At 38.6% G+C, this 25,541-nt stretch overlaps 1 protein-coding gene across 3 annotated transcripts in view; it reads right to left on the bottom strand.

Moving 5' to 3' along the window:
- The window catches only part of RNF8 (ring finger protein 8), a 95,348-nt gene that overhangs the window by 37,036 nt on the left and 32,771 nt on the right, over window positions 1–25,541 (bottom strand). For 2 of the 3 annotated variants that reach the window (XM_003340356.4, XM_007483817.3), the window contains exons 3-5: window positions 13,730–14,464; window positions 7,421–7,483; window positions 4,498–4,587 (exon numbers count right to left, since the gene is read on the bottom strand). In XM_003340356.4, coding sequence (XP_003340404.2) covers window positions 4,498–4,587; window positions 7,421–7,483; window positions 13,730–14,464 — 888 coding nt within the window. The remainder of the gene's footprint in view (window positions 1–4,497; window positions 4,588–7,420; window positions 7,484–13,729; window positions 14,465–25,541) is intronic. The other variant, XM_007483816.3, reaches the window with a different exon arrangement.

Below are 25,541 nucleotides of genomic sequence, written 5' to 3'. Positions count from 1 at the left end.
TTCATTATTAGAATTGCTATGATTATTGTTCTTTCCCTAGCTTCAGGAAAAATAATATGAGAGCAAAATACCTACAGGATTAATACAGATGTCCCACTCTATCCCCCCAGAATATCACCAGGAGATCCCATTTGCAAAATTAAATCTAAGGATTCTTATGTACCCACTTAGATAGGACCCTCTTTTTTAGGCATAAAACTTCTGGCAAATCTGTGCTCAGAATTCCTCACCCCCAAGTACAGGCCAGGAACAAGCTTTCCTGAGTTAGTATTAATTACCCTTCAGGGAGAAGCCAGTATGCTATGCCTCACTAATTTCTGTGCTTACTGAAATCCAAGTAATCTGTCCTGGGAACCCCAGTGAGACTCTAGAAAAATGATTAGCTTGATAATAAGAAATACCTAATACTGGATTATGTTTTAACCCCTCAACTTTGCAACAGTGTTTTGTTGATTGTCTCCTAAGACGCCCTGATTGATCATCTATTTGATTAAAAGTAACAATAATTTTTTCTTAGATTGTCTGCATGTCCAAGAACCTCACCAGTTAATGAGAACTGACCTCTAACTATCCTGCCTGTGACGAGAAAACTTTTATCATTTTGCAAAAGCTTTGTATGTGTTGTCAGAATCTGTAACAACATAGTATGTAGAATAATCACAGAATGTTCATCAAAAGATTTGATAAAAGTAAATGTATGACTTATCCAATTATCTGCAAGGCACATGTATGTTGAAGAGTGAAGCTGTGTGCCAAAGAAATATGTAACCATTTGGGGTGTATAAAAATAAAGAGAACCCTGGGAGCAGTTCTGTGAAAAGTCTGGATACAGGCTGACACTCTCTTACTGTCTTCCCATCATTCATTCACACTTTTGCTGTCACACCCAGTCGAGGACGAAGGAGGCTGTGGACAGGGCAGGTATGCTATTCTAAATTGATTCTTCTCTCTCCTTTGGATTACCATCCCTTTCTCACCCATTAAATCGAGGCATTGCCCAAGGCTGATTCTTCTCTATCCTTTCATTAATGTTCTTAATTAGATCCCTGATTTCAATTGTAACTGTCCATCTATTTATTCAGAATTAATTTCACTAAAGTAACTGAATTACAACTAATGACAAAAATAATGCTGAACACCAATATGCTGGCAGTTCACTTCTTGGTGGAAAAATAAAAAAAATCAATAGTCTTTCATGTTCAGGATGTCCCTGGGATAGGAGATAACTGACATTTCTACTGTTCTGAGGAGAAGCCAAAGTATTTGCTGATAACTATTCCATTACAGAGTATTGGGATACAACTAAAAAACAAATATGTGCCTTCACTTCCTCTCCTTTTTCTGCCTAAACTCCAGATACCCAGGCTTCCAACTTCATCATTTCATCAGAACTGGTTTCATAATTGTCCCAATGGTCTTGTCTCCATTTTCATCCCTTTTAGCCTCGCTTTAGTCTTTAATGCTCTCTATCACTCTCTTGTCCTTGATATTCTCATCTCTCAAGGTTTTCAGGACACCCCTTCTTTTCTGGTTCTCCTATTTGACAGCTGCTTCTTAGTCTCCTTTCCTGAAACATATTTCTGTATTGGAATTTGCTTTTCACTACCTCTCCCATTTTCCTACAAAACAAATCTTAGATTAAAATGTAGATAGATTAGAATAGTGAAAATAGATTAAGATTTTTTATTTTGGGGGTGGTAGAATATTTATAATAGTATATTCTCATAGAATAGACAGTTGGAATGTATTAGCATATAATTCAGGTGAGTATACATAATGGGCAAACAAAAGTTGGTTGCCTTTTGTTTGACAAGAGAGAACAGGGGATTTGTAATCAAGGAAGAATGGCAAAAAGCTGAGTAAAACCTGAAAGGTAATGAAAATGGACCCAAGAGAAGCAGATGGTACAGTCATGAGCCAGCAGAGGAAGAATTCCATGGAATTCCAAAGATTCAAAGTATATAAACTGTTCACCAGAACTAGGTCTGGTCACTCTTCTCACTTCTCTGACTGACTCACTCTCTGACCAGAGCTAGGGAGCAGAGTTGGTTTTCCATATACCTTTTCCTACCTGGCTTGTACTGAAAAAAGTGGTTCTGCTTTGTTATTGAAGACCATCCTGAATCATTATTTCACTATTGAAAGACAGTTTGATCTCCCATCAAATATAGCTATAGAAAAGATAGGAGTAGGGTCTCCCCAGTCCCTCTGTCCCACCTTTTCCCCTTTTATCTTTCTTTCCCCAGAAATAAATTAGTCATTTAGTATTTCAAAGACTGTCTCTGAAGTTTGTAATAGGAGGGAAGATTCAAAGTTCAAATAAAAGAAAGTTGGGAGGCGTTTGACTTACTCTTGGTCAGGTTCAGACTCCATTAAGCTTAGTGGGGAAAGAGGAAGTGGCTACACTTTAATCAGCCAGTGATGGCAAACCTTTAAGATATTGCATGCCCCTCCCTGCCCCTCCAAATTGTGTACTGTGTCCCCCACAATGAGTCTCACCCCCTGCAATTTAACCCAGACAAGGGAGGGTGAAAGGGAGGGAAGTGGCCCAGGCACTCTGCTCAGGGGAGAAAATAAGTGCCTCCATTAGGCTGCTGGGTAGAAGGGCAGGAAGGCATGGTGGAGAGGGGGAAGGGAGTAGCTCTGGCAGGTGATGGCTCACATGCCCACAGAGAGGTCACTGTGTGCCATCTTTGACACACATACCATAGGTTTGCTATCATGGATCTTGACCATATCCAATAACCTTATTTATTCCACAGAGCTATGTCCTGGGCCCTTCCCCCCCACACACACACACTATTTCACTTGGTGATCTTCTCAGTTTCTCTGTATTTAATGATCATCTCTACACAGATGATTCTCAAATCTACTTATCCAGCCCTAACCTCTCTGCTGATCTCCAGTCTCACGTGCCTTTTAGACATATTAAAGTACACATTTTTCCCCCTAAACTCTACCCCAGTGATGATGAACCTATGGCATGGATGCTGAAGATGGCACGCAGCCTGTGCCATGCACACATCCGCTCCTCATTACTTGAAAGGCAGAAGGACTCGGGCAGAGCTGCTCCCTTCCCTCTCTCCACTGGGCCTGATGACATTTTTCCCATCCCCCACCCAGCAGCCCAATAGGAGTGCATAGGGGATAAGGTGAACAGTTCATAGGAGGCAGAACTGGAGGGGAGCAGAATGCTCAAGCCATTCTCCTCCCCCTCTCCATACTCACTGAAGACATTCCTCAATTCACCTACCCCTCCACCCAGCAGCCCAATGGGAGTGCTTTCTTCTTCCCTTGTATGTGGTAAGTCATATCCAGCATGTTGGGGGTTGGGAGTGGGCATGGTACTCAGTCTGGGTGGGTCAGGGCCCAGCACTCCATCTTTAAAAGGTTTGCCATCACCGCTCTACTCCTTCCCAAACTTCCCTATTATTGTCACCACTATCTTCCCAGCTGCCCGGCTTAAAAATCAGGTGTTATACTCTACTTCTCACTATCCCTCACCCTCCCATATCCAAAGCCTGATGATTCTACCTTTGTAACATTTCTTGAATATGATCTCTTCTCTCCTCTGATACTGCTACTAGCCTGGTGTGAGTCTCCACCTAGCAAGATTCATTTCCTCACACTTAGACTATTGCAATATCCTGCTGATGGGTCTGCCTTCCTCACCTCTTTCTGCATTTCAGCCTATCTTTAATTCATCCATTAAAATGATTTTCCCAGGGGGCAATTGGGTGGTTCAATGGATTGAGAGCCAGGTCCAGAGACCGGAAGCCCTGGCCTCAGACACTTCCTAGTCGTGTGACCTTGGGCAAGTCACTTGACCCCCATTGCCTAGCTCTTACTACTCTTCTGCCTTAGAACCAATACACAGGATTGATATTAGGATGGAAGGTGAGGGTTTAAAAAAAAATGATTTTCCCTAACCGTAGGCCTGACTCTGTCATGTCAACTCCCTACCTTTCTCTCTCCCTCAATAAGCACCTATCATCTTCAAGATCAAACATAAAACCCCCTACTTGACATTTAAAGGCCTTCATTACCTAGCCCCTTCTACTTTTCTAATCTTCTTATACCTTACACCCCACCATGTACTTCTGACCCAGTAATATTGGCCCCCTTACTGTTCCTTGAATAAGATCCTCTGTCTCTTGACTCTAAGCATTTTCACTAGCTGTCCGCTCCTGTTGCTTGGAATACTCTCCCAATATCACCTATCTGCTTCCCTAATGTCTCAGAAAAAAATATCACCTTCTCCAGGAAGTCATTCTTAATCCCTCTTCATTTTGATGCCTTTCCTCAGTTGATTATTTCCTATTGATCCTGTATATAGCTTGTTTGTACATATTTGTCAACATATTCACCCCCATTAGACTGTGAGCTCCTTTGAGGGAAGGGGCTGTCTTTTACCTTTCTTTGTAGCCCAGCGCCTAACACATAAGAGGTATTTAATAAATGCTAATTGACATTGAAATCACAATTTCCTTTGAGTACCTTGGTCTGCTCCAGCTCTTTATTCTTGGCTTGAATAATTGCTTCAAAGTCCTTCTTGCTCCGACTTAACTCTTCCATGAGAATGTGATGCTGCAGAAATATATATGGATACACATTTAACATAGCCTTTACTGTGTCCTCCTACTCTAAAATACACACATACTAGCTTTCCTTTCCACTACTTTGTGTTCTTTAGTTCACAGAAAATGCACAATTTTATTAAACTCCTTCCTTTCTTGGATTCTAACAAATATCTCCATAGATATATAATTACATATAGAAAGATAAATGTAATATATTTAAACCCTTACCTTCTGTCTTAGAATGGATCCATTCTAAAGCAGAAGAGCAGTAAGGGCTAGGTAATTGGGATTAAGTGACTTGCTCAGGTTCACACAGTTAGGAAGTAGCTGAAGGTAGATTTGAACCCAGAACCAGGCCTCTGTTCACTGAGCCACTTGGCTGTCCTTCTCTCCATATTTTTTTGAAGCAGAGAAGGAAGAAAAGAGAGCTATCAGATTCCATAACCAGTAAAGACATGAAAATAACTTAATTTTATATTTGTATACTGTTTCATAGTTTCCAAAATATTTCATATGCTGATTTAATCTCTACAACACTTTTTTTAAGATCACAGCCAAGCACATATTTTTATCCCTACTTTACAAATAAAGAAACTTGAGATTCAACAAGGTTATGTTGCTTGTCTGGGTCATGGATAGTAAAGAGACAGAAACCAGGGCCAGAATACTTTTTCTAACTCCTAGGCCAATGTAGAACTAAAAGACACAGATCCAAACTGAAGAAAGGCGGACTATGGCTAAGCATAAGGAAATACTTTTGAAAATTACAAATATCTTAATGTGCCCTGAAAGGTAGTGGGCTCTCCCTATCATAGGAGATATTCAAATAGAGAGTCAAAAACAATTCATTCTCTTGAGAGAATTCTTGCTCAGTGATTTGCTAGACTTAGAGGCACTATGAAATTCTTTCCTCTACATCATCAGATATCACTAAGAAGCCAGATATCAACTAGTTTGGCTTTTAGGGAACATTTAAGGGAACTGGAGATGCAGAGATTCTAAAAAAGCGTTTTGGTTAAAACATTAAAAAACCTCCAATAAACCACTTTAGCCAATGGCCATCCTGGCTACCACTTCAATTCATGTGGTACCAGCAAGCTGAATCCCATTTGAATTTGCTGGAAATCACAAAAAGAACAGTAACAGGGAGCTTCCAATTCATTTCTCAAAACTGTCATGCTGTATATCAGAAAGGGTGGTGTTTGGCTTATAATAGGCATAAATCAAGAAGTATAAATTCAATTTAAATAATTAGCAAAAAGTAATTCACAAATTCAACATAATTTAAATCACAGCAATGACCATAAACTAGGCGGCAAAATATAAAGATTCAGTCAAAAGCACTAGCCAGGAATCTGGAGACCTGGGCTTTGGTCTTGATTTTGCCACCTCTATGTATAAACCTCAGTTTCCTTATTTGTAAAATAGAAAAATCTCTACCTGACACCACACCTCATATGCCTGATGCAGAAAGTCAGATTATAGGTACAAAAAACACTTCAAGAGGTGTTTTTTTCCCCCTTTTAAAAAGAACTACATAAATTTAAATTATGACAATCACTTTAGGCTGGTCTCAAGAATGGTAAATAATTTGGGTTGTTTCTCATCACTGGGAAGTGGCTGGAATTTGTTAAATTATAAGTTGAATTCATAAGCCAAGTATCCTACCACATAGCAGTTTGTTCCATGTGCCAAGATAAGGTAATAAAGAGAGTTGTGTTTCTCAAGAGGGAGTGAAAAGATATGAGGGGAGACCAGATATTCCAACAGCATATTCAAACAGCGGAACCAGAATTTTTTTTTTCCCCCCAATCAACTTCAACACTTCAATGATTTTCAGCAAATGTTTTCAGCCTAGATAAAGTTGCAGTAAGGATAGTCTTCCTATCACAGGAATTAAATAACTTTCTAAGACAAAAAAAGTCTTCTCTTGAAAAGAAAACAAAGTCAACACAGATTTCTTCAATGTAGTTTTCCCTACTGGCATTTATATAGACTTGGGGAGTTTCAAAGGGTGTTGATGTGACACTGTTTCTCTAAGGGTGTTGGGGCACAGGTCTATGAGAGAAGACCATGGAGTTAAATCTTCTGGAGCTCTGCTCTCAGAACAAATTCTTATTCTAATGTGTATCTTTGTTAATAGACCTGAGTCCATTTCCCTATTATCCTATGCCTGGACCATAAGATAAATTTACATCTGACTTGTATAATTCAGGATGAATGAAGGAAGGGGCAAGTTTTCAAAGATCCAACAAAACTTAAAAGAACCAGGGTGGAAAACAATGAGTAGTGAAGATAAATGAACTAAAAAACAATCAACCTTTATCAAGATTTCATCTCAGTGAACCAGTAGCTTCTTGTCCTTTCAGTGAATTGATCTGCTTTACTGATTGTTAAATTGCAGTCTCAAACTAGCCTGAAATGTTTAATTGCTATTTTCTGTTAATCTTGCTACAGCTCCAGATGGAAGAAGTCAGCAGAGGCAATGGAGGGCCCTACTGGCTCAAGCACGGCTGACATCTCCCCCCCTTTACCTTCCTAATTGCAGAGCCTACCCCAACCCCCAAAATACCCTAGAGGCTTTTAGACCATTTCACTAGAGGAAGGACTGCTCAAATGAAGTTGCAGGCCTTCATACCAGGGCCTGGCATATCTGTGGGGCTCCACATCTCCAAACTGATGGTGTGAGCAGCTGTCATCTGCTCCATTTGAGAGACTGAAGGTGCAATGGAGATGGAAGCTAAGGAGGAGAAGCAGCCATCAGTCATGCAAGGCTTGGCTGCACCCCCTGCTCTACAACTGATGGAACAATCTCAGCCCAATGGCAAGAGATAAGTTACCTCCTGCAGGGCCTGTGCCAGCTGCTCCTTCAGGTCCTTTTCCCCATGCTGTTTCTCCAAACCCTGCAAAGCCAAAAACAAATGGAAGGTTTCCTTGAGGGGAAGTGAAAGGAGGAATAAAATCCAGCAACATGCAGAGCAGGGTGGATGGCATAAGCATCTGGGAGCAGCAGGGGGTTGGGAGTGGGGGCAGGGGAGGGAGCAGGTGGGAACAACTCCTGTTTTCTCTCAAGCTGTTACCTACAAAGAGATTTAAGCAGAGTTGCCTGACTTTATACTGCTTATGATGAGATTTTCACCTTTAACTCATTCTCAGTCTACTCTGGAAATATAATGAATTGTTCCAAGCATCTTTTACAAGATAATAAATAGTTCCTTGATGTAAAAGAACATTTGACCTTCCTAAGCCTCAGTTTCCTATGAAATGTGGATAATAATATCTGTATTACCTATCTCACTGGACTGCTGAAAGTGCCTCTAAGGTAGAAAAAGTCATGGATTTGGAATTAAATTCTAGCTCTGCTGGCTGTAGCTATGGGACTTTGGCTAAGTCAATTAATATCCCTTTGTCTCAGTTTCCTCATCAATCAAAAGGGGGATTGAACTAGCTGATCTCAAAGGTCTTTTCTGGGGGCAGCTTGGCGGCTGGGTGAAGTGAAAGCCAGATCTAGAGACGAGTTCAATTATGACCTCAGACCCTGTGTGACACTTGTCAAGTCACTTAAACCCAAATGCCTACCCCCTTACCACTCTTCTGCCTTGGAACCAATACTTAATACTGCTTCTAAGACAGAAGGTGAGGGTTTAAAAAAAGATCTCTTCCAGCTTGAAACTCACAGACACAGTATTTCAGAAACATTAAATATCTCATTGAAATTCCTCAGCCTGGCCTTTAGGATCATTACCTTCCTACTCTTAAGTAAGATCATCTCACAGGACATAGTTTTAGAGCTGAAAGGAACCTTACAAGTAAATTCAAATAGTCTAACCTCTAAATTTTGCAGATGAGGAAACTGAGGCCCCAAAAGTTAACTCGTAGTGAGGTCACATAAATAATTAGTAGCAAAACTGAGAACTGAACCCAGATCCTGCCTTCTTTTCACTTGAGCTGGGGAGGAGGCCCCACTTCAGCCCAATATACATATCCTGTTGGTTATCCCTTCTATGGCAATTTTCCCTTTGTTTCCCTAGTTCTCTTAATACGATCTCTACCAAATCATGCTATGATTACTATATTGTCTTAAACTGCTTGTTGTTTTTTTCATGTGGGTTTAGTCTCATTTCATCAACAAGATCATAATTTCTTTGAAGACAAGGCCCAATGTTAAAATTCACTGTATCCCCAGGTGACCTGGTGCATGCACAGTAAAAGCTAAATAAATATCACTGAAAGATGTGAGGGAGAAAGGATTAAAATGCAGTTTCTGACCTCTTACAAAGGTTGATAACCTTACCAGAAAATTTACCTGCTCTCTCTCTCAGGGTTTTTTTCTCCATCATTAGTAACGTTCCCTCAATAGGGGAGGGGAAATAAAACCTGTAAGTGCACAGAAGGTAATGCTGCTTATAAAGATGCTTCATTCCCCTCAACCTCCACACATCTGATCCTCTTCATACTTGGCAAGGGGACAGTGGAATTCCTCAACCCACTACTTAATTTAATTTTGTTGCTTTGTTGGCTCTAGGGGTAGTTGTTGTTGGCCATATTAAGTTTTTTGCTTGCTTGTTTAATTATTAATTAATAAGCATTTATTTTCTCCCCCTGCCATCTTTCTCCCCTATTAAGAAAAAAAAAAAAGATCCCTAACTATGTGACCCTGGGCAAGTCACTTAACTCCAAATGTCTAGCCCATGGCGGCCTTCTGTCTTTGAATTGAAACTAAGATAGAAGGTCAGGGTATAAAAAAACAAAGCAAAAAAAACCCAAAACACTTGTTTTAGATTTTAAAAGGTCATTTGAGCAAGTGAAAGGTGCCCTAATCATAACCTAGAGGGAAATCTACCTTCTGTAAATTTCCAGATTTGTACCAGGCTAAAGGCAGCAAAGATGTATGTATAGGTAACCAGCCCAAATGTATAGTACTCCATTTGTTGCCCTTCCCAAGATCACTTATTATAGGGGCATGAAGAGGACAGAGCTCAAAATTTCTCAAAAATAAGAAAATGAGGCTTAAGTTATGAGCTTTTACATCAAGGAATTAATAAATAAGCAGATGATAACATTTTAAATTATCTTGCTGACAGTCTTTCTCTCATCCTCATGTCCCTTGCTATGTAGGACTTCAACATACATACTGATATGATATTCCCTCAAACATACTAACTTTCCAGTTCTTTAATTTGTCATTTCCCATGAGCCATCCAACCCATTTCAGCTATGCACAAAGATGGCCATACCCCTAAACTGGTCATCACCCACAAAAGTTTCACTTCCATAAAGAGTGAAATTCCTTTATCTGATCATAATCTGTAGTTACCCCACCTTTCTCTTATTCCAATTCTACTTCTCCAGCAGTTTCCTCCTCTATCAATGTCCATTCTCCTAAATCTTTGGTTTCTCCTCCACCATTGGACAGATCCTTACTGCCTACAACACATGACTCCTCAAAAACCCCACTCAATTTGTTCATTCTTGCTAGGTTATCAATAAATTTATCTTCTTTTCATGGCTAAACTCACTTAGAATGTCATCTACAACTGGTACCTCTACTTCCTCTCCTCTCATTCTCATCTTCATTCTCTACAATCTGGCTTCTGGTGTCATCATTCCGCTGAAATTTGTCTATCCAAAATCTCTCCATCAACAAATCTAATGGTCTTTTTTCAGTCTTCATCTTGACCTGTCTGCAGACTTTGACATTGTCAATCACCCTCTTCTTCTTGGTTTCTCTTCTTTCTAGGTTTTAAAGGTCTCTTTCCTTGTTCCAAGACACCTGTTAAATGATTTTTTCCCTTTCTGATGACATTGCTTCTGCTTACCTTCATTTCTTCAAGCCTCTTGCCCTTTCTGCCACCTGACAGTGATGATTACCCTCTTATTGTCTAGGTTGTGAGACACTATTCTCTCCTGGTTCTCCTCCCACATGTCTGATCACTCCTCAGTCTCCTTTGCTGGCTGTTTATCCAGATCATGCACACTAACCATGGGTGTCCCCCAAGTAGGCACCCCCACTCTTTTACTTTAATACTAATTTACTTGTTGATCTCATCTGCTCCCATAGACTTAATTATCATCTTTATGCTGATAATCCCCAGATCTATTTTTCTAGCCCTAATTTCTTTTTTGACCTTTAGTTCCATCTCTAAAGGTCTAATAGATATCTTTAACTCTGCATATTTCAAAGTTATCTTAAACTCAGCACGTCCAAAACTGAATATCTCTTTAACCTCCCCCTACTATTGTGAGGAACCACCATCCATCCCTTCACCCAGATTTACAATCCAGATCACCCTCTATTCCTCTCTCACTTCCCATATCCAGTCAATGAGTTGCCAAGTCTTGTTGATTCTAATTTTGTAGACAGGACTCAGGTGTACATTCCCTTCTCTTCTCTGATACCACCAACACCCTAGTGCACTTTATCCCTGTACAAATAAATATACTACCCTTCTAATTGGCCTCCTTGCCTTAAGCAAGGCAAATTCAGTTCATCTTCCACTTAGATATCCAAGTGATCTTGCCAGCATGACAATGTTATACCTACCTCTTTCCTGCCATAGTTGCCTCCACTCTCCAAGGTGCACCTCCTATTATTCCCAGGATTATACAGAAAATCCTCTAGATCTTAAAGCCTTTTATAAACTTGCCCCTTCTTACCTTTCCAGTCTTCTTACACCTTATTCCTCTCCACATCCTCTACAATCCAAATGGCTTCCTGGCTATTACTGGAAAATGATCCTCCATCTCCCAACTCTGCCTTTTTTTCTTTTCTTTCTTTCTTTTTTTTTAAACCCTTACCTTCTATCTTAGAATAGCTACTAAGAATTGGTTCCAAGGCAGAAGAGCAGTAAGGACGAGGCAATGAGGATTAAGTGACTTGTATGGCCAGTCACACAACTAGGAAGTGTCTGGGGTTAAATATGAACCCAGGACATATTGTCTCCAGACCTGGTGCTCTATCCACTAAGCCATCATGCTGCCCCTCTATGCCTTTTCAATGACTGTATCACATGCCTGGAATTCTTCCCTTTCATCTTGGCCTTATGGTCTCCTTTAGATCTCAGCTAAAATCCCACTTTCAACAGAAGCCTTTTGTGAGCCACCTTAACACCATTGAGATCATCACCAGTCTATCATACACACACACAGACACACAGACACACACACGTTTGGATTTGGTGGTTTGCATGCTGTCTCCTCCATTAGACTGTGAGGTCCTGGAGAACAGAGATTGGTGTTGTCTTTCTCTGTATCCCCAGAGCTTAGCAGAGTGTCTGGCACATAGCTGATGCTATATGAATTCTTGCTGACTTGACTTAACTAGGTATTGGAGATAGAGACATGGATGCAGTTCTGCCTTGGACCATAGCCATGACACAACTAAACAGCATGTCTTTCAAAATCAAAATTTTCAAAAGACTGGCTCACCCAAGTAGACTCCAAATATCTGTGTCGTGGATGACTAGATCCCTTTCTTGCTGGCTGTTCAAGGTAGGGATGGGAAGGATAATAAAACCCAGAACTTTAACTCAATCCTCTACAGCTAAATTCTTACCAAGGTCTAGCACACAAAGTTTAATTCTAAGGGTTTGTTCCAATAAGGGTAAGATAATCTGTTAACTTAAATTTATCTTCCAGGTGAACATCATTCAGATTTTATGAAAATATGAATGCTATCAACAACCGTGTTTGTAGCACATACTCCAAATCACTTCTAAGAGAAGTGTATATTATAACAATTTTGAGTTCTACTTCTTACTCATCAAAATTAGGAGAAATGATTAAAAAATAGGAATGGTTATTGTTGGAAGAACTGTAGAAAGACAAGCACTGTAATACACTGTTGCAGGAGTTCTAAATTAGTCTAACACTTTTGGAAAATAATTTGGAATTAGGAAAAATAAAGCTAAACTTCTATCCTATTACTGTTTAAATGAAATCTAAAGTCAAAGATGGAGACAAAGTTCCATATATTCCAAAGATTGATTTTCTGCAAAAGCAAAACACTGGAATTATGTGCCCAATGATTGGAGAATGGTGCACAAATTGTGACATATAAATATAATGTTACTGCACTTTAAGAAATGATGAAGAATGCAAAGAAACATGGGAAGACTTCTATAACCTAGCAAAGAAACATGGGAAGACTTCTATAACCTAACACAAAGCAAAGAAAACAAAATCAGAGGACTGCAATAATCAAAGTTAAAGGAATCCAAAAGTGAATTATTACTATTATGAGCAATCCTTCTCAGAGAACAAATGGCAGAAAGGTGAGAGATAAGAAAAGGTAAGGAATGTTACATATGCTTTCAGTTTTATTCAATTTATTGATCAGTTTTGTTTAAGTGTTCTTCTCTGTTACAGGGGAGGAGTCAGTGGTGCCATATTGGGAAAATTACAATGATGTAAAAAACAAAAGTCATTAAACATTTTGAAAAACAAAGAGCCAAAAAAATACTACTAGTTTAACAGACAATTTACTGTGGTAGTCCAATATCTCAATTTACACTGGTTCACTTTACTTCAAATCAACCTGGTTTTGACTATGAGGCTTGCCTTGAATACCAATTCTAATTTAGTTCCTGCTAGATCTACAAGTTCTGATCCTAGGTGAAGAAGATAGGGAAGAAGGAGGAAATAAGCATTTATATAATACCTACTATGTGCCAGGCAATGTGCTAAGAGCTTTATAAATATCTCATTTGATCCTCACAACAACCCTTTGAAGTAAGTACTGTTTTTATCCCTATTTTGCAGTTGAGGAAACTGAGGCAATCAAATTAAGTGACTTGCCCATGGTAACACAGCTAAGGCAGGATCTGAATTCAGGTTTTTCTGATTTTAGGCCCATCACTCTATCCACTGTACCAACTAGTTGCCTCTGGGTTTCTGGATTGTGCCTGCTACTCACCTGGCCTGATACTCTAATTCTGGTCCCACCTCTGACTTTTGCCTTACACAGAATTCCCCTTAATTCTCAACATTAATCTCCCTGGTCTCTGCTCCAAGGTTCCATCTCCTATAGCTAGTGCTCTGCCTCTATCTCTAACAATATGAATCAACCCAGGACACTGTGTCTCTGGAAGGGAAAGGCAGGAAAGGTATACACCTTTAATGAACTGTCATTTATTTTCTACACTCTGTACCTCTAAGTGTTGCTCCTTCTCCTGGAAATTTTTCTCCAGCTGCTCCACTCTCTGCTGTTGCTGGACCTGCTCTGTAAATAGCTGATCTTGTAACTCCTGGAGCTCCTCCTCCATCTTCACAATCTCCTTCTGGGCCCCCTTGTGGCTCTGCTGCTTCACACTCAGAACAGCCACCTGCTTCTCTTGAACTTTCACCTTCAGCTTGAGAATCCTGGCCATTGTCTTCTTAAGCATATCCAAGCTATTCTGGGACTGTGATAAGCTTGGGCCTTTGTGCTTCTTATTCCACAGAACTGTTGCTTTTTCTGAAACAGGAAGGTCATCCTCTGTTGTTCTCTCTCCACTTGGTCCAGGGAAAGCCAACTTTCGGTCCATGTTTTTAGCGGTCTGTTTGGCCATTTCGGCTCTTCCACAGGACTTCCCTGACTGCTCATGGTCGTGGGACACTTTAATAACTTTGGATCTGGAGTCTGACGAGCCCTCTGCTCCAGGGCTATCCAATTCCTCTAAACTACATTTCCTTTTGGTTCTTGAGCACCTAACTACCGGCCTATCATTCCTCAGGGCAAGACATAGGTGGATCTTTTCCCAGTCTTCTTCTATTACTTCATATTCATATTCTGCATTCTCCTTATTTTCTAGTGGAACTCCAAGCTGGATTCGGTCTCCCTCCTTGATAGGATAGGCCTTTAAAGGGTCGAGGCGTTCCTTGTTCAGCCAAACACCATTCAGACTCTGGGGAATGAGGAAGAGATAGACATGAATAAGCTTTGCAGTGTTTATTCTCCTTAATAGGGGTGTCTCTCTCTCTCTTTCTTGCTGCTATAAATCCTTCTGCCTCCTTAGAAGGACAGCTCTCGACAACAAATTGCAAGGAAAGGTTTGTAAACCACTAGTCTTAGAAACAACATTTTTCAAGTATGGCTTTGGTTTATCTCCTATATATCTAATATTCATGCCTCCCTGGAGAACTACCAGCAAAACAGGCAGGAATCACTTTACTCCAAATAGTAACAATAATTAATATTTAGTGCCTTAAAAGTTTGTAAAACATTTTGCAGATGTTCTCTTAGTTGATGTCCACAACAATCCTTCGAGGTAAGTCCTATTAGTATTATTATTATCTCCATTTTATAGATGAGACAACTGAGGCTGAAGCTGAAATGACTAGTCCAAGAGTCATATAACTAATGTTTGAGAGGGGATTTGAACTTATCTTCCTGATTCCAAGTCCAGTACTTTTGAAGTATCATTAAAACAAATGTAATTATCATTTATGGAAAACTGAAATTAAGTAGCATCTCTTGCTCTTATGAAAATGAAAAATTCAATTAGCTTGGAGGCAACTTCTAATGATAATGTCAGAGAAGATATATTGAGGAAAGTCATTGAAACATCTGGACACAGTGTGAAACCAAAAACCCCTCTGGAACTTATTATGTTTCCTTAAGCAAATTTTACTTCTTCTTTCTGGGCCCCATTATCTTTATTTATCAAATGAAGGGGTTGAAGGCTATCCAAGTTTCCATCCTGTCCTTATAATCAATCCTGTACAGGTTAGAGGAAGTGTGGCTTAGTGGAGAGTATGAACTTTGAATCAGCAAGACCTGGTTTTAAGGGTACCTCAGATACTTCCTGGCTCCGTGACTCTGGGCAAATCAAGTAACCCCTTTAAAGCCTCTTCTTCATCTTGAAGATGGATACCTAACTTCACCCATTTGTTGTGAGGATCAAAATAATAACATAGATAAATAACACAGATCTTTGTAAAAGTAAGAGTGCTGTATTATCAGCTATTATAATAAAAACTTGTAAATTATACAAAAAAAAGGAAAAAGGCACATCAATGACATGTACTGGTCATCATAACTCTGGAGCTAAAACAATTAGTGGTGTCCACAATCCTGGCTTTTGTTCCAGTCATTTCACTCATTAAGCACTCATGGCCTGTTGTACTCAATGCTATAATATATCCTTATGAAAAAAAGTAAATAAAGAGATAATACAGGTCCTATGATTGAAAAACTTACAGTCTGGTTAGAGACAAAATGTACACATGTGAAAGAGAAACAATACAAGGTAATAATATACCAAATATGCCATTTATATTTGGATGCACTAGTTATACAGCACTTCAGATGGGAAAAAAATAATTGAGGTCAGACTAATTCATGGGAATTTAGTAGGTTTTGAGCTAAGCCTGAAAAAAAGTACTGAACTGAGATCAGTAACTGTAGATGGACTCTGACCCTGGTTTAACTTTGGGGACAGGATAAGAGAAAACATCAAGCCCTGAAATAAAGTTAAGATCTTGCCAGTAATTACATATCATATTCAACTCCGCGTATCTCCTCATCATTTTATTCAACCCAAATATTAGGGGAAAAGATAGCACAGTAATTCTTTATTTTATTTTTTGAAACCTTTACCTTCTGTCTTAATATTAATTCTAAGAGAGAGGATCAGCAAGAACTAGACAATTCAAGTTAAGTAATTTGCTCAGTGTCACACAGCTAGGAAGTATCTGAAGCCTGATTTGAACTCAAGTCCTCCAGACTCCAGGCCTGGCACTCCATTCACCATGCCACCTAGTTGCACCCTGCCCCACCTTTTTTGATAGCATAGTAATTCAAGAGCAATGAGTAGGCAGCACGTGATGGTTCCTTTTCTTCTCTCCATGACTCTTCAAGGATCTTAAATATAGGAATTTTGCACTCAAGATTCTCCCTATTTTGCTAAAGGGCTGGGCCAGTATGATCCTTTGGCTACAGTGCCCTAATGTGATTCACTTGGTTGACCCACTCTTCAAATTGCTTCAATTCAGCCTGGAAGTTACCAGTTCTCACTTAAGGCAAGAACAAAGCAGCTACACTAGGAGCTATTAGAAATGGGAATGACAAAATACAACACCCATACCTGTTGAAAACACTAGAAAGTATAGGAATAGAAGGGCCTTTCCTAAAAATAATAAACAGTATATACCTAAAATCATCAGCAAACATCATCTGCAATGGGGAAAAAACTCAAAGCCTTCCCAATAAGATCAGGAGTCAAACAAGGATGCCCATTATCACCTTTATTATTTAATATTGTACTAGAAACACTAGCAGTAGCAATTAGAGAAGAAAAAGAAATTGAAGGTATTAAAATTGGCAATGAGGAGACCAAGCTGTCACTCTTTGCGGATGATATGATGATTTACTTAAAGAATCCCAGGGAATCAACCAAAAAGCTAATCGAAATAATCAACAACTTTAGCAAAGTTGCAGGATACAAAATAAACCCACATAAGTCATCAGCATTTCGATATATCTCCAACCCCGTTAAGCAGCAAGAATTAGAAAGAGAAATTCCATTTAAAGTCACCTGAGACAATATAAAATACTTAGAAATCTATCTGCCGAGACAAACACAGGAACTATATGAACACAACTACAAAACACTTCCACACAATTAAAACTAGATCTAAACAATTGGAAAAACATTGATTGCTCATGGGTGGGACAAGCTAACATAATAAAAATGACCATCCTACCCAAACTTATCTATCTATTTAGTGCCATACCCATTGAACTACCAAAGAACTATTTTACTGAATTAGAGAAAACCATAACAAAGTTCATTTGGAAGAATAAAGGATCAAGGATATCCAGGGAAATAATGAAAAAAATACAAAGGAAGGTGGCCTTGCAGGCCCAGATCTCAAACTATATTACAAAGCAGCGGTCATCAAAACAATTTGGTACTGGCTAAGAGACAGGAAGGAGGATCAGTGGAATAGACTTAGGGTAAACGACCTCAGTAAGACAGTCTTTGACAAACCCAAAGACCCCAGCTTTTGGGACAAAAATCCAGTATTTGATAAAAACTGCTGGGAAAATTGGAAGATAGTGTGGGAGAGATTAGGTTTGGATCAACACCTCATACCCTACACCAAGATAAACTCAGAATGGATGAATGACTTGAATAAAATAAGGAAACTATAAGTAAATTAGGTGAACACAGAATAGTTTACATGTCAGAACTTTGGGAAGGGAAAGACTTTAAAACCAAGCAAGGCTTAGAAAGAGTCACAAAATGCAAAATAAATAACTTTGACTACATCAAATTTAAAAAGTTTTTGTACAAACAAAACCAATGTAACTAAAATTAGAAGGAAAGCAACAAATTGGGAAACAATCTTCATAACAAAAACCTCTGACAAAGGTCTAATTACTCAAATCTATAAAGAGCTAAACCAGTTGTACAAAAAATCAAGCCATTCTCCAATTGAAAAATGGGCAAGGGACATGAATAGGCAATTTTCAGTTAAAGAAATCAAGACTATTAATAAGCACATGAAAAAGTGTTCTAAATCTCTTATAATCAGAGATGCAAATCAAAACAACTTTGAGGTATCACCTCACACCTAGCAGATTGTTCAACATGACAGCAAAAGAAAGTAATGAATGCTGGAGGGGATGTGGCAAAGTAGGGACATTAATGCATTGCTGGTGGAGTTGTGAATTGATCCAACCATTCTGGAGGGCAATTTGGAACTATGCCCAAAGGGCGATAAAAGACTGTCTGCCCTTTGATCCAGCCATAGCACTGATTGGTTTGTACTCCAAAGAGATAATAAGGAAAAAGCTTGTGCAGGAATATTCATAGCTGCGCTCTTTGTGGTAGCCAAAAAGTGGAAAATGAGGGGATGCCCTTCAAATTGGAGAATGGCTGAACAAATTGTGGTATATGTTGGTGATGGAATACTATTGTGCTAAAAGGAATAATAAAGTGGAGGAATTCCATGGAGACTGGAACAACCTCCAGGAAGTGATGCAGAGTGAGAGGAGTAGAACCAGGAGAACAATGTACACAGAGACTGACACATTGTGGTACAATAGAACATAATGGACTTCTCCAGTAATGGCTTTACATTGTCCCTGAACAACCTGCAAGGATCTATGAGAAAAAGAGAGAAAAAAAAACAACAACTATCCTCAAGCAGAGGACAAACTGAGGGAGTAAATACCAACAACAAGGAAATGGGTTCAGAGCAAGGATACATGTGATACCCAGACGAATCGCACATTGGCTAGGGAAGGAGTGGGGGGAGGGGGGGAATGATCTGTTTCCAATGAACAATGTATGAAAGTGACCAAATAAAATAATGTTTAAAAAAATGGGAATGACTTTAGAAAAAAATTAAATTTGATATTGGACACATAGCAAAGTTCTCAATGTAAAAAAGCAAGATGACCAAAGGAGAATGTCAAAAGTCAAATTACAGAAATTTAAGTAAACCCAAAGGGCAATAATGGATTTAGTCATCAGGTAAAACACAGTGGGTTAATTTGGAACAGAATTTTGAAGTGAGCTAAAGGTTAGTAAAGGGCTAAAGAAAAGATAACACAGTCTAAAAAGGAAAGTTTAAGACACGGAAGCACACCATGACCCCCATGCATTTTCTCTATGTGCCTTCCCAAATCTCCCATGTCTAAGAAATAAACTCATAGTGTTCATTCCCCAAGATAATCTTTCCTTTGATTCTCTACATTAACCCCATGGCTTAACTCCTGGTGCCACCTAGTGGCATTATTTATGAATCTTCTGACATCTATCTTCCCAGTTGCTTTTCAATCACAGGCAGACACCTGGAAAAGATGAATCCATACAGATGGATTAAGTGACTTGTATGGCCATTCAGATAAATGCCATTCAGATACTCAAATTTCATAGAAATCGTAGATGTTAAATGTGCTCATTCTACAGATGAGGAAAAAGGACCAGATAAATTAAGTGACTTGTCTAAGGTCACAGAAGTAAAAAATACTACATCTCACTTCAAAGTGCCAAGGACAAAAATGAAATAGGGAATTAGTCAATTTTAGATGGGTTTAGGGAAGAGAGAAACACCAGAGCAATGATGGTGGAGCTGTAACTACAGAAATGAAGGAGTCATTATGGAAAATAGTATGGAAAATAGATAATGATGTAAGATGTCACTGAATTGTTTATACCATTTGACCCAGCAATACTATTTTACCAGTTACATGTAATAACAAATTTCCACAGAAGTATTCCTAAGTTATATGAATAAAGTTAGCTTTCTCCCTCCCTTCCCCCACCCCAGTGCTAGCAGGCTATTCAATCTGAGGTATACATGTATTATCATGAAAACTATATTTCCATATTTTTCATTTTTATGAGTAATCTTATAAAATAAAACCCCCAAACAAATAATTGAAAAATCATATGCTTTCTTTTGCATTCCAACTCCAATAGTTCTTTCTCTGAAGGTGGATAGCACTTTTCTTTGTAAATCCCTCAGAATTGTCCTGGATCATTGTATTGTTGAGGGTAGCTAAGTCAATCATAGTCAATCACTTCACAATATTGCTATTACTGTGTACTATGTTTTCCTGATTCTGCTTATTTCACTCTGCATCAGTTCATGTAGGTCTTTCCGGCTCTCTGAAATCAACCGGTTCATCATTCCTTATAGCACAATAGTATTCCATCAACATCATATACCACAATTTGTTCAGCCAATCCCCAATTGAGGGACATCCCATCAATTTCCAATTCTTTGTCACCATAAAAAGAGCAGCTATAAATATTTTAAAATAAGCAGGTCCTTTCCATTTTTTTCTATTTATCTCTTTGGGATACAGACCTTGTAGTTTACCCAGCAATACTATTACTGGTCATATATCCCAAGGACATTGTATGGAAAGAAAGGTACAATATAGATAACAAAATATTCCCTTAGGCACTTTTTATGGTAATGAAAAATTGAAAATATAGTGGGTATCCACTGACAGGAAAATGGATGAATAAATTAGATGGAGTACATAAATATAATGGAATATTACTGCACTGTTAGGGAATATGAAGGATTCAAAGACATATGGGAAGTCTTGTGTGAACTGATAAGAGAACAAAAATCAGAACTCTAATGTAACTTAATTATGATGTAAATGAAGACAACACAATGGCAAGAGAGTCTAGGGCAAACAGTATCTAATGTTGGTTCCACCTCATATTAAAACACACTTCCTTTAAGACATGGCAAACTGCTGGGTGACATGGTACATGCTTCTAATCCCTGCCACTGGGGAAGCTGAAGCTGGTTGTTCTCCTAAACTCAGTAGTTCTGAGATGCCATAGGCTAAACTGATCAGGTGTTTGTACTAAGTCCAGCATCATTACAATGAGACCTTGGGTTTGAGAGTTATCAGGTTGCTGAAAGAAGGGCAAAATGATCCAAGTCAGAAACAAAGCAGATATTGGGCTTTTGTGTTTCCAGCAACTCAAAAAAGATACTCATCTTAAGAAAGAAGTAAGGAAGTCAAAAGAGAGAAAGGAAAGAAAGAAGGAAAGGAAGGGTGGGTTGTAGGAAGGAAATGGTATATTAAAAGTAGTCAGACTTTTTTTTTTTTGCAAAGTATAGTCAAAATCTTTCTATGTGCTATGACTTATAAATCATTGTCAAGGAGGGGTCATTGTTATAAGCAGTCTATTTAAAATGGCTAGGAAATAAGACACTCAGACAATTTACCCAATGTTTCTTAACAAGGCAATGTCGGGGAAAAGAAACAAGCCAATGGTAAGATAAGATATTACAACACATCTCTTTTGACCATTTTTTAGAACTCTAGTTATCCAGAATCTTCAGGTATGTTGGTGCATTCCTAAGAGAGAAATTCTACAAGGATCAGGAAAGGAACAGAAACCCATGTTGATGAGGTAGTGTTCACTTAGCTACTAGAATGATACCTAAGCTCTCCTAAGCACCTACACTCAAAAGACATTACTGAGTATGCAGTCTGAGAATCCCAAAGAAACTTGTTATTTAAGAAGCACTGTGGCAGGGACCAAAGGCAAAAATGCGATCCCGTCTTCTAGGACCTCACGTTCTAATGGGAGATATAACCTGCAAACAAATATATTAAGAGATAGAAGCTGTGTAAACAGAAGGTAATTCAGAGTGAAGGCACTAGCAGGTAGGACTGGGACAAACCTTTTGCAGAAAGTGGGATTTCAGTCATGATGGAAGTCAGTCAGGAAGTGGAGGCTGGAGAGGAAAACCATTCTAAGAATATGAAAAAAAAAATGGCATAGAATGAGGGATAGGAGTGAAGTGTGCAATTATAAAAGCAAGAAGGAGAGTGTTGCTAGATCATACAATCCATAGAGGGGAATAAAATGTAAGTCTGGAAAAAGCAGGAATCCAGAATCTTCAGGTATGTTGGTGCATTCCTAAGAGAGAAATTCTACAAGGATCAGGAAAGGAACAGAAACCCATGTTGATGAGGCAGTGTTCACTGCCAAGGGCCAAGTTGTGAAGGGCTTTTAAAGCCAAATAAAAAAAACTTATTTTTGATCCTGGAAATAATAGAAAGCCCCTGGACTTTCCTGTGACATCGTCTCTGACTTGTACATTAGGAAAATCACTTCTTTGGAAGTTTCATGAGGGAGGAAGTGGAATGAAGAAAGACCTGAGTCAAGAAGACTAATAAGAAGTCTACTCTAATAGTCTAGGCATGAGATAATAAAGACCCATACTAGGGGTGGTGACTAGGTGAGGAGATGTAAAGTAGAGGTATACCAAAGATGTTGTCAAGGTAAAATCAACAAGTCTTGGCAATAGAATGGATCTGTGAGGTGAATATGAATAAGAAGCAGAAATGACACCAAGGTTGAGAAGTTGAGTGATTGGGAGGATGATGGTGCCCTTGAGTAAGGAAAACTGTAAGAGGAAAAGGTTTGGGAAGAAAATGAGTCCTTATTCCTGTTTTGGGATGTTCAGTTTGAGATGTTCAAGAAGCAATTAAAGATTAAAGACTGAAACTCGGGAAAAAGGTTAGGGCAAGGTATCTGGGAATTATCTACATAGAAATGATTTAACTGAAAGCCATAAGCCTAACAAGATTACCAAGAAAGAGGGTAAAGAGAAGAGAAGAAAATGGGACTAACAGCAGATCCCCATGGTTAGTGGACATGATGTGGTTAAGGATCCAGCAAAGGAGAATGAAGACTGGATTGGAAAGATAGGCAAATCAGAGAGAGCATTGTCACTAAACCCCAGAGATGAAAGGGCATCCAGGAGAACAGGGTGACCAAGACTGTCAAGGGAGGAAAAAAGGACAAAAAGGAGTAACAACAGGGATATAAGCAAAAGTAATGTCTTCAGAAAGAGAAAGCCAGGGAATCAACCTGAAATATCTCATGGAACCAGGAAAAGGCTTCCAAAATGGTCTTTCATGTTGTCACTAATCTGCAATATTCTGTGTTTTTGTGAATGGTAAAAGCATGTGATAAGACACAACAAACTCAGGTCTTCTGTACCATTTATTAAAAAAGCTATAAGACTGAAAACAAACTCATTCCTGATGTTAACCACTATCACAAATTTTGTGCATATTTGTCTTAAAAAAAAAACCACTACAAATCCCTTTGATAATTAATTTTTTTAAAAATTATTGACTCCATATTCAAGTGCTCCTTCTCCAATTATCCCAATAGACAGAACCGCCATTTTGTGGTAAATTATGGTTTTCTGAGTTCTTTTTTTTTTTTTTTAATTAAAAGAGTACATCATCTAAAGGCCTCAACATACATCAACAGACAAAAATGGAACAATGAAATTTTGTACTTGAAACTCAATCACTCATCAACAAAAGGAGAAAGTCAGGGCACTTCAGTATAGTAAGCAGGAGCCACACCAAATGACTGATTAGAAAAATGAGATGGAAATTTTCCTCCCAACAGCTGCTGCCCTGACAACTCCCCTTTCCTACTTTAGGTATATCTCTCAGAAGAAAAGATAAAATATAGCAAACAAACTTAATAAATACTAATTGTCTTTAAATGTCTTAAAGAGATGTTTTATCAATAAGCTGCCACTTTAATAGGAGAGTCTGAAGGTAGAGGCTATTTGAAAAAACCAGGTCTGGAATAAAGGAATATAAAGTTAATGAGACATGGTCTACAGATATCAAGGTCATGCTTCTCATAAATGCTTAAAAATCTATTTCTTGTTATGGCTGTCCAAATAATTTTTAAAATATTAGTTGAAAGGCTTGGGAAGATCTCCAATCCTTACCACTGATCTTTTTCTTCAAAGAAATGGGCAAAGCTACCACATGTTTGTACTTAATGATCCTCCCCAGGAAAGATAAATCAGGGAAACACTTACACTCCTGTCATGCATAGCCTTAATCTAGTCAATTCAGATTTAAAAAGAAAAAAACAACAACACTAATTTTTCTCTTAAAGTAGTTTTTTAATAAAATTATGCATAATTCGCTTTCCCTCCAAAATCCAAAAGCCAACTATGACAGTTAGCCCTGATGTCCTTTATTTGATATTCAAACAGTGCCTTACTAATAAGACTGCTGAGTTAAATGATTTGGTATTTGTACATCAAAACCTTCCTGCTACACAGTGCAAAAGCAACTCCATCATACAGCAGGAAGGTGCTTTCTCAAACAGCAGGAATTCTGTATTCATCTTTGTACAAAATGAAGGCTTGCTGACTCTCACAGAGTTCTGAGTTCTCTTCTTCTTCCATCTAACACATCCACATAAGTCCTTGGTTCTGGTATAGATGATGAAATTCACTACTAGTTTTAGCAGTCATTAGGATTACTGAGTTAACAACTTATTGAGGGTGTTCATAAACTAGAAGGGGCCCTTAAGTCAGGCCTTTAGAAAGTTACAGAGAGACATGAGAAAGAGAATGACCACCTCCTACAGAGAAATTACCAGAGGAGCAAATGTAGAGCCACCCACTAGGAATTAAGGAACAGATCCAGGAAGGCCATGACTCCCTCAAGAGGGCATTCTACTGTAAGGCACACTCCTAAGGCAAGGAAAATTTGAAAAAGCAGTATGGGGTTTAGTAGACCACAAATTCAACATAAAACAACAATACGATAAACTCACCAAGAAGGTTACACATCAAGAGACAGAGCATCCAAAAATGAGGTGGTGGTGGTCCTGATAGAGATATACTGTATTTCATTGTGGACCCCATATTCTGGGAAGGCCATTGGTAAACCTGAGGTTACCCTAAAGAGTGTGATTAGGATTGTGGAGGGCCTTGAGTTCATGCTATATGATGTCTGGCTGAAGGAACTAGGTTAGTTCAATCTGGAGAAAACTAAGAAGGGTCACAATAGCTACCTCCAAGTACTAGAAAATGAATTACTAGCCTTATCCTGCTTGTTCTCAGAAGGCAGAATCAGGACCAATTCGTAAATTTTGAAGAGATATATATAGGCTTGCTAAAAAGAAACATTTCTTAAAAATTATAATTATCTAAATGTAGAGAAGATTACAATTTGGGATGAAGTGGATTCCCCCTTATTAGAAGTTCTGAAACAAAAGCTAGATGGACCACTTGGTCAGGTATATCATAGAGGAGATTCTCGTTCAGGTGTGAATTGCACTTTATGGTTACTTTGATCCTTTCAAACTGAAATTTCAATAATCCTGAGGCTGAAAGAAAGAAAAAGGGGAAATCAATCCCTTCGCTGGAAATTGTGAACAATGTGATCTAGAAGAAGTGAGACCACTAGAGGACAAGAGTTGTTTTACTATTTATGTAATTATGCATGATTAAATCCTTTGCTTTCCTGTTAAATTAAATAAAACTTCCAAAAAAATCCAAATGTAAGTGAAATTTCCTTGGGGAAATCCTCAGTAGAGATGAACCAAAAAGTATGACTAATATAAAGTACTCAAGACTGAATGTGATCTCCATAAATGCAAATGTTTGGTTCCAGGTCACATTTTACAGAAATATTTTGTTGAAATAAAAGTCATA

This window comes from Monodelphis domestica, chromosome 2 (assembly GCF_027887165.1).
Source record: "Monodelphis domestica isolate mMonDom1 chromosome 2, mMonDom1.pri, whole genome shotgun sequence".
Classification (NCBI taxonomy): domain Eukaryota; kingdom Metazoa; phylum Chordata; class Mammalia; order Didelphimorphia; family Didelphidae; genus Monodelphis; species Monodelphis domestica.
The sequence above is the reverse complement of the archived record's forward strand: the minus strand, read 5'-3'. Positions and strand labels throughout refer to the sequence as shown.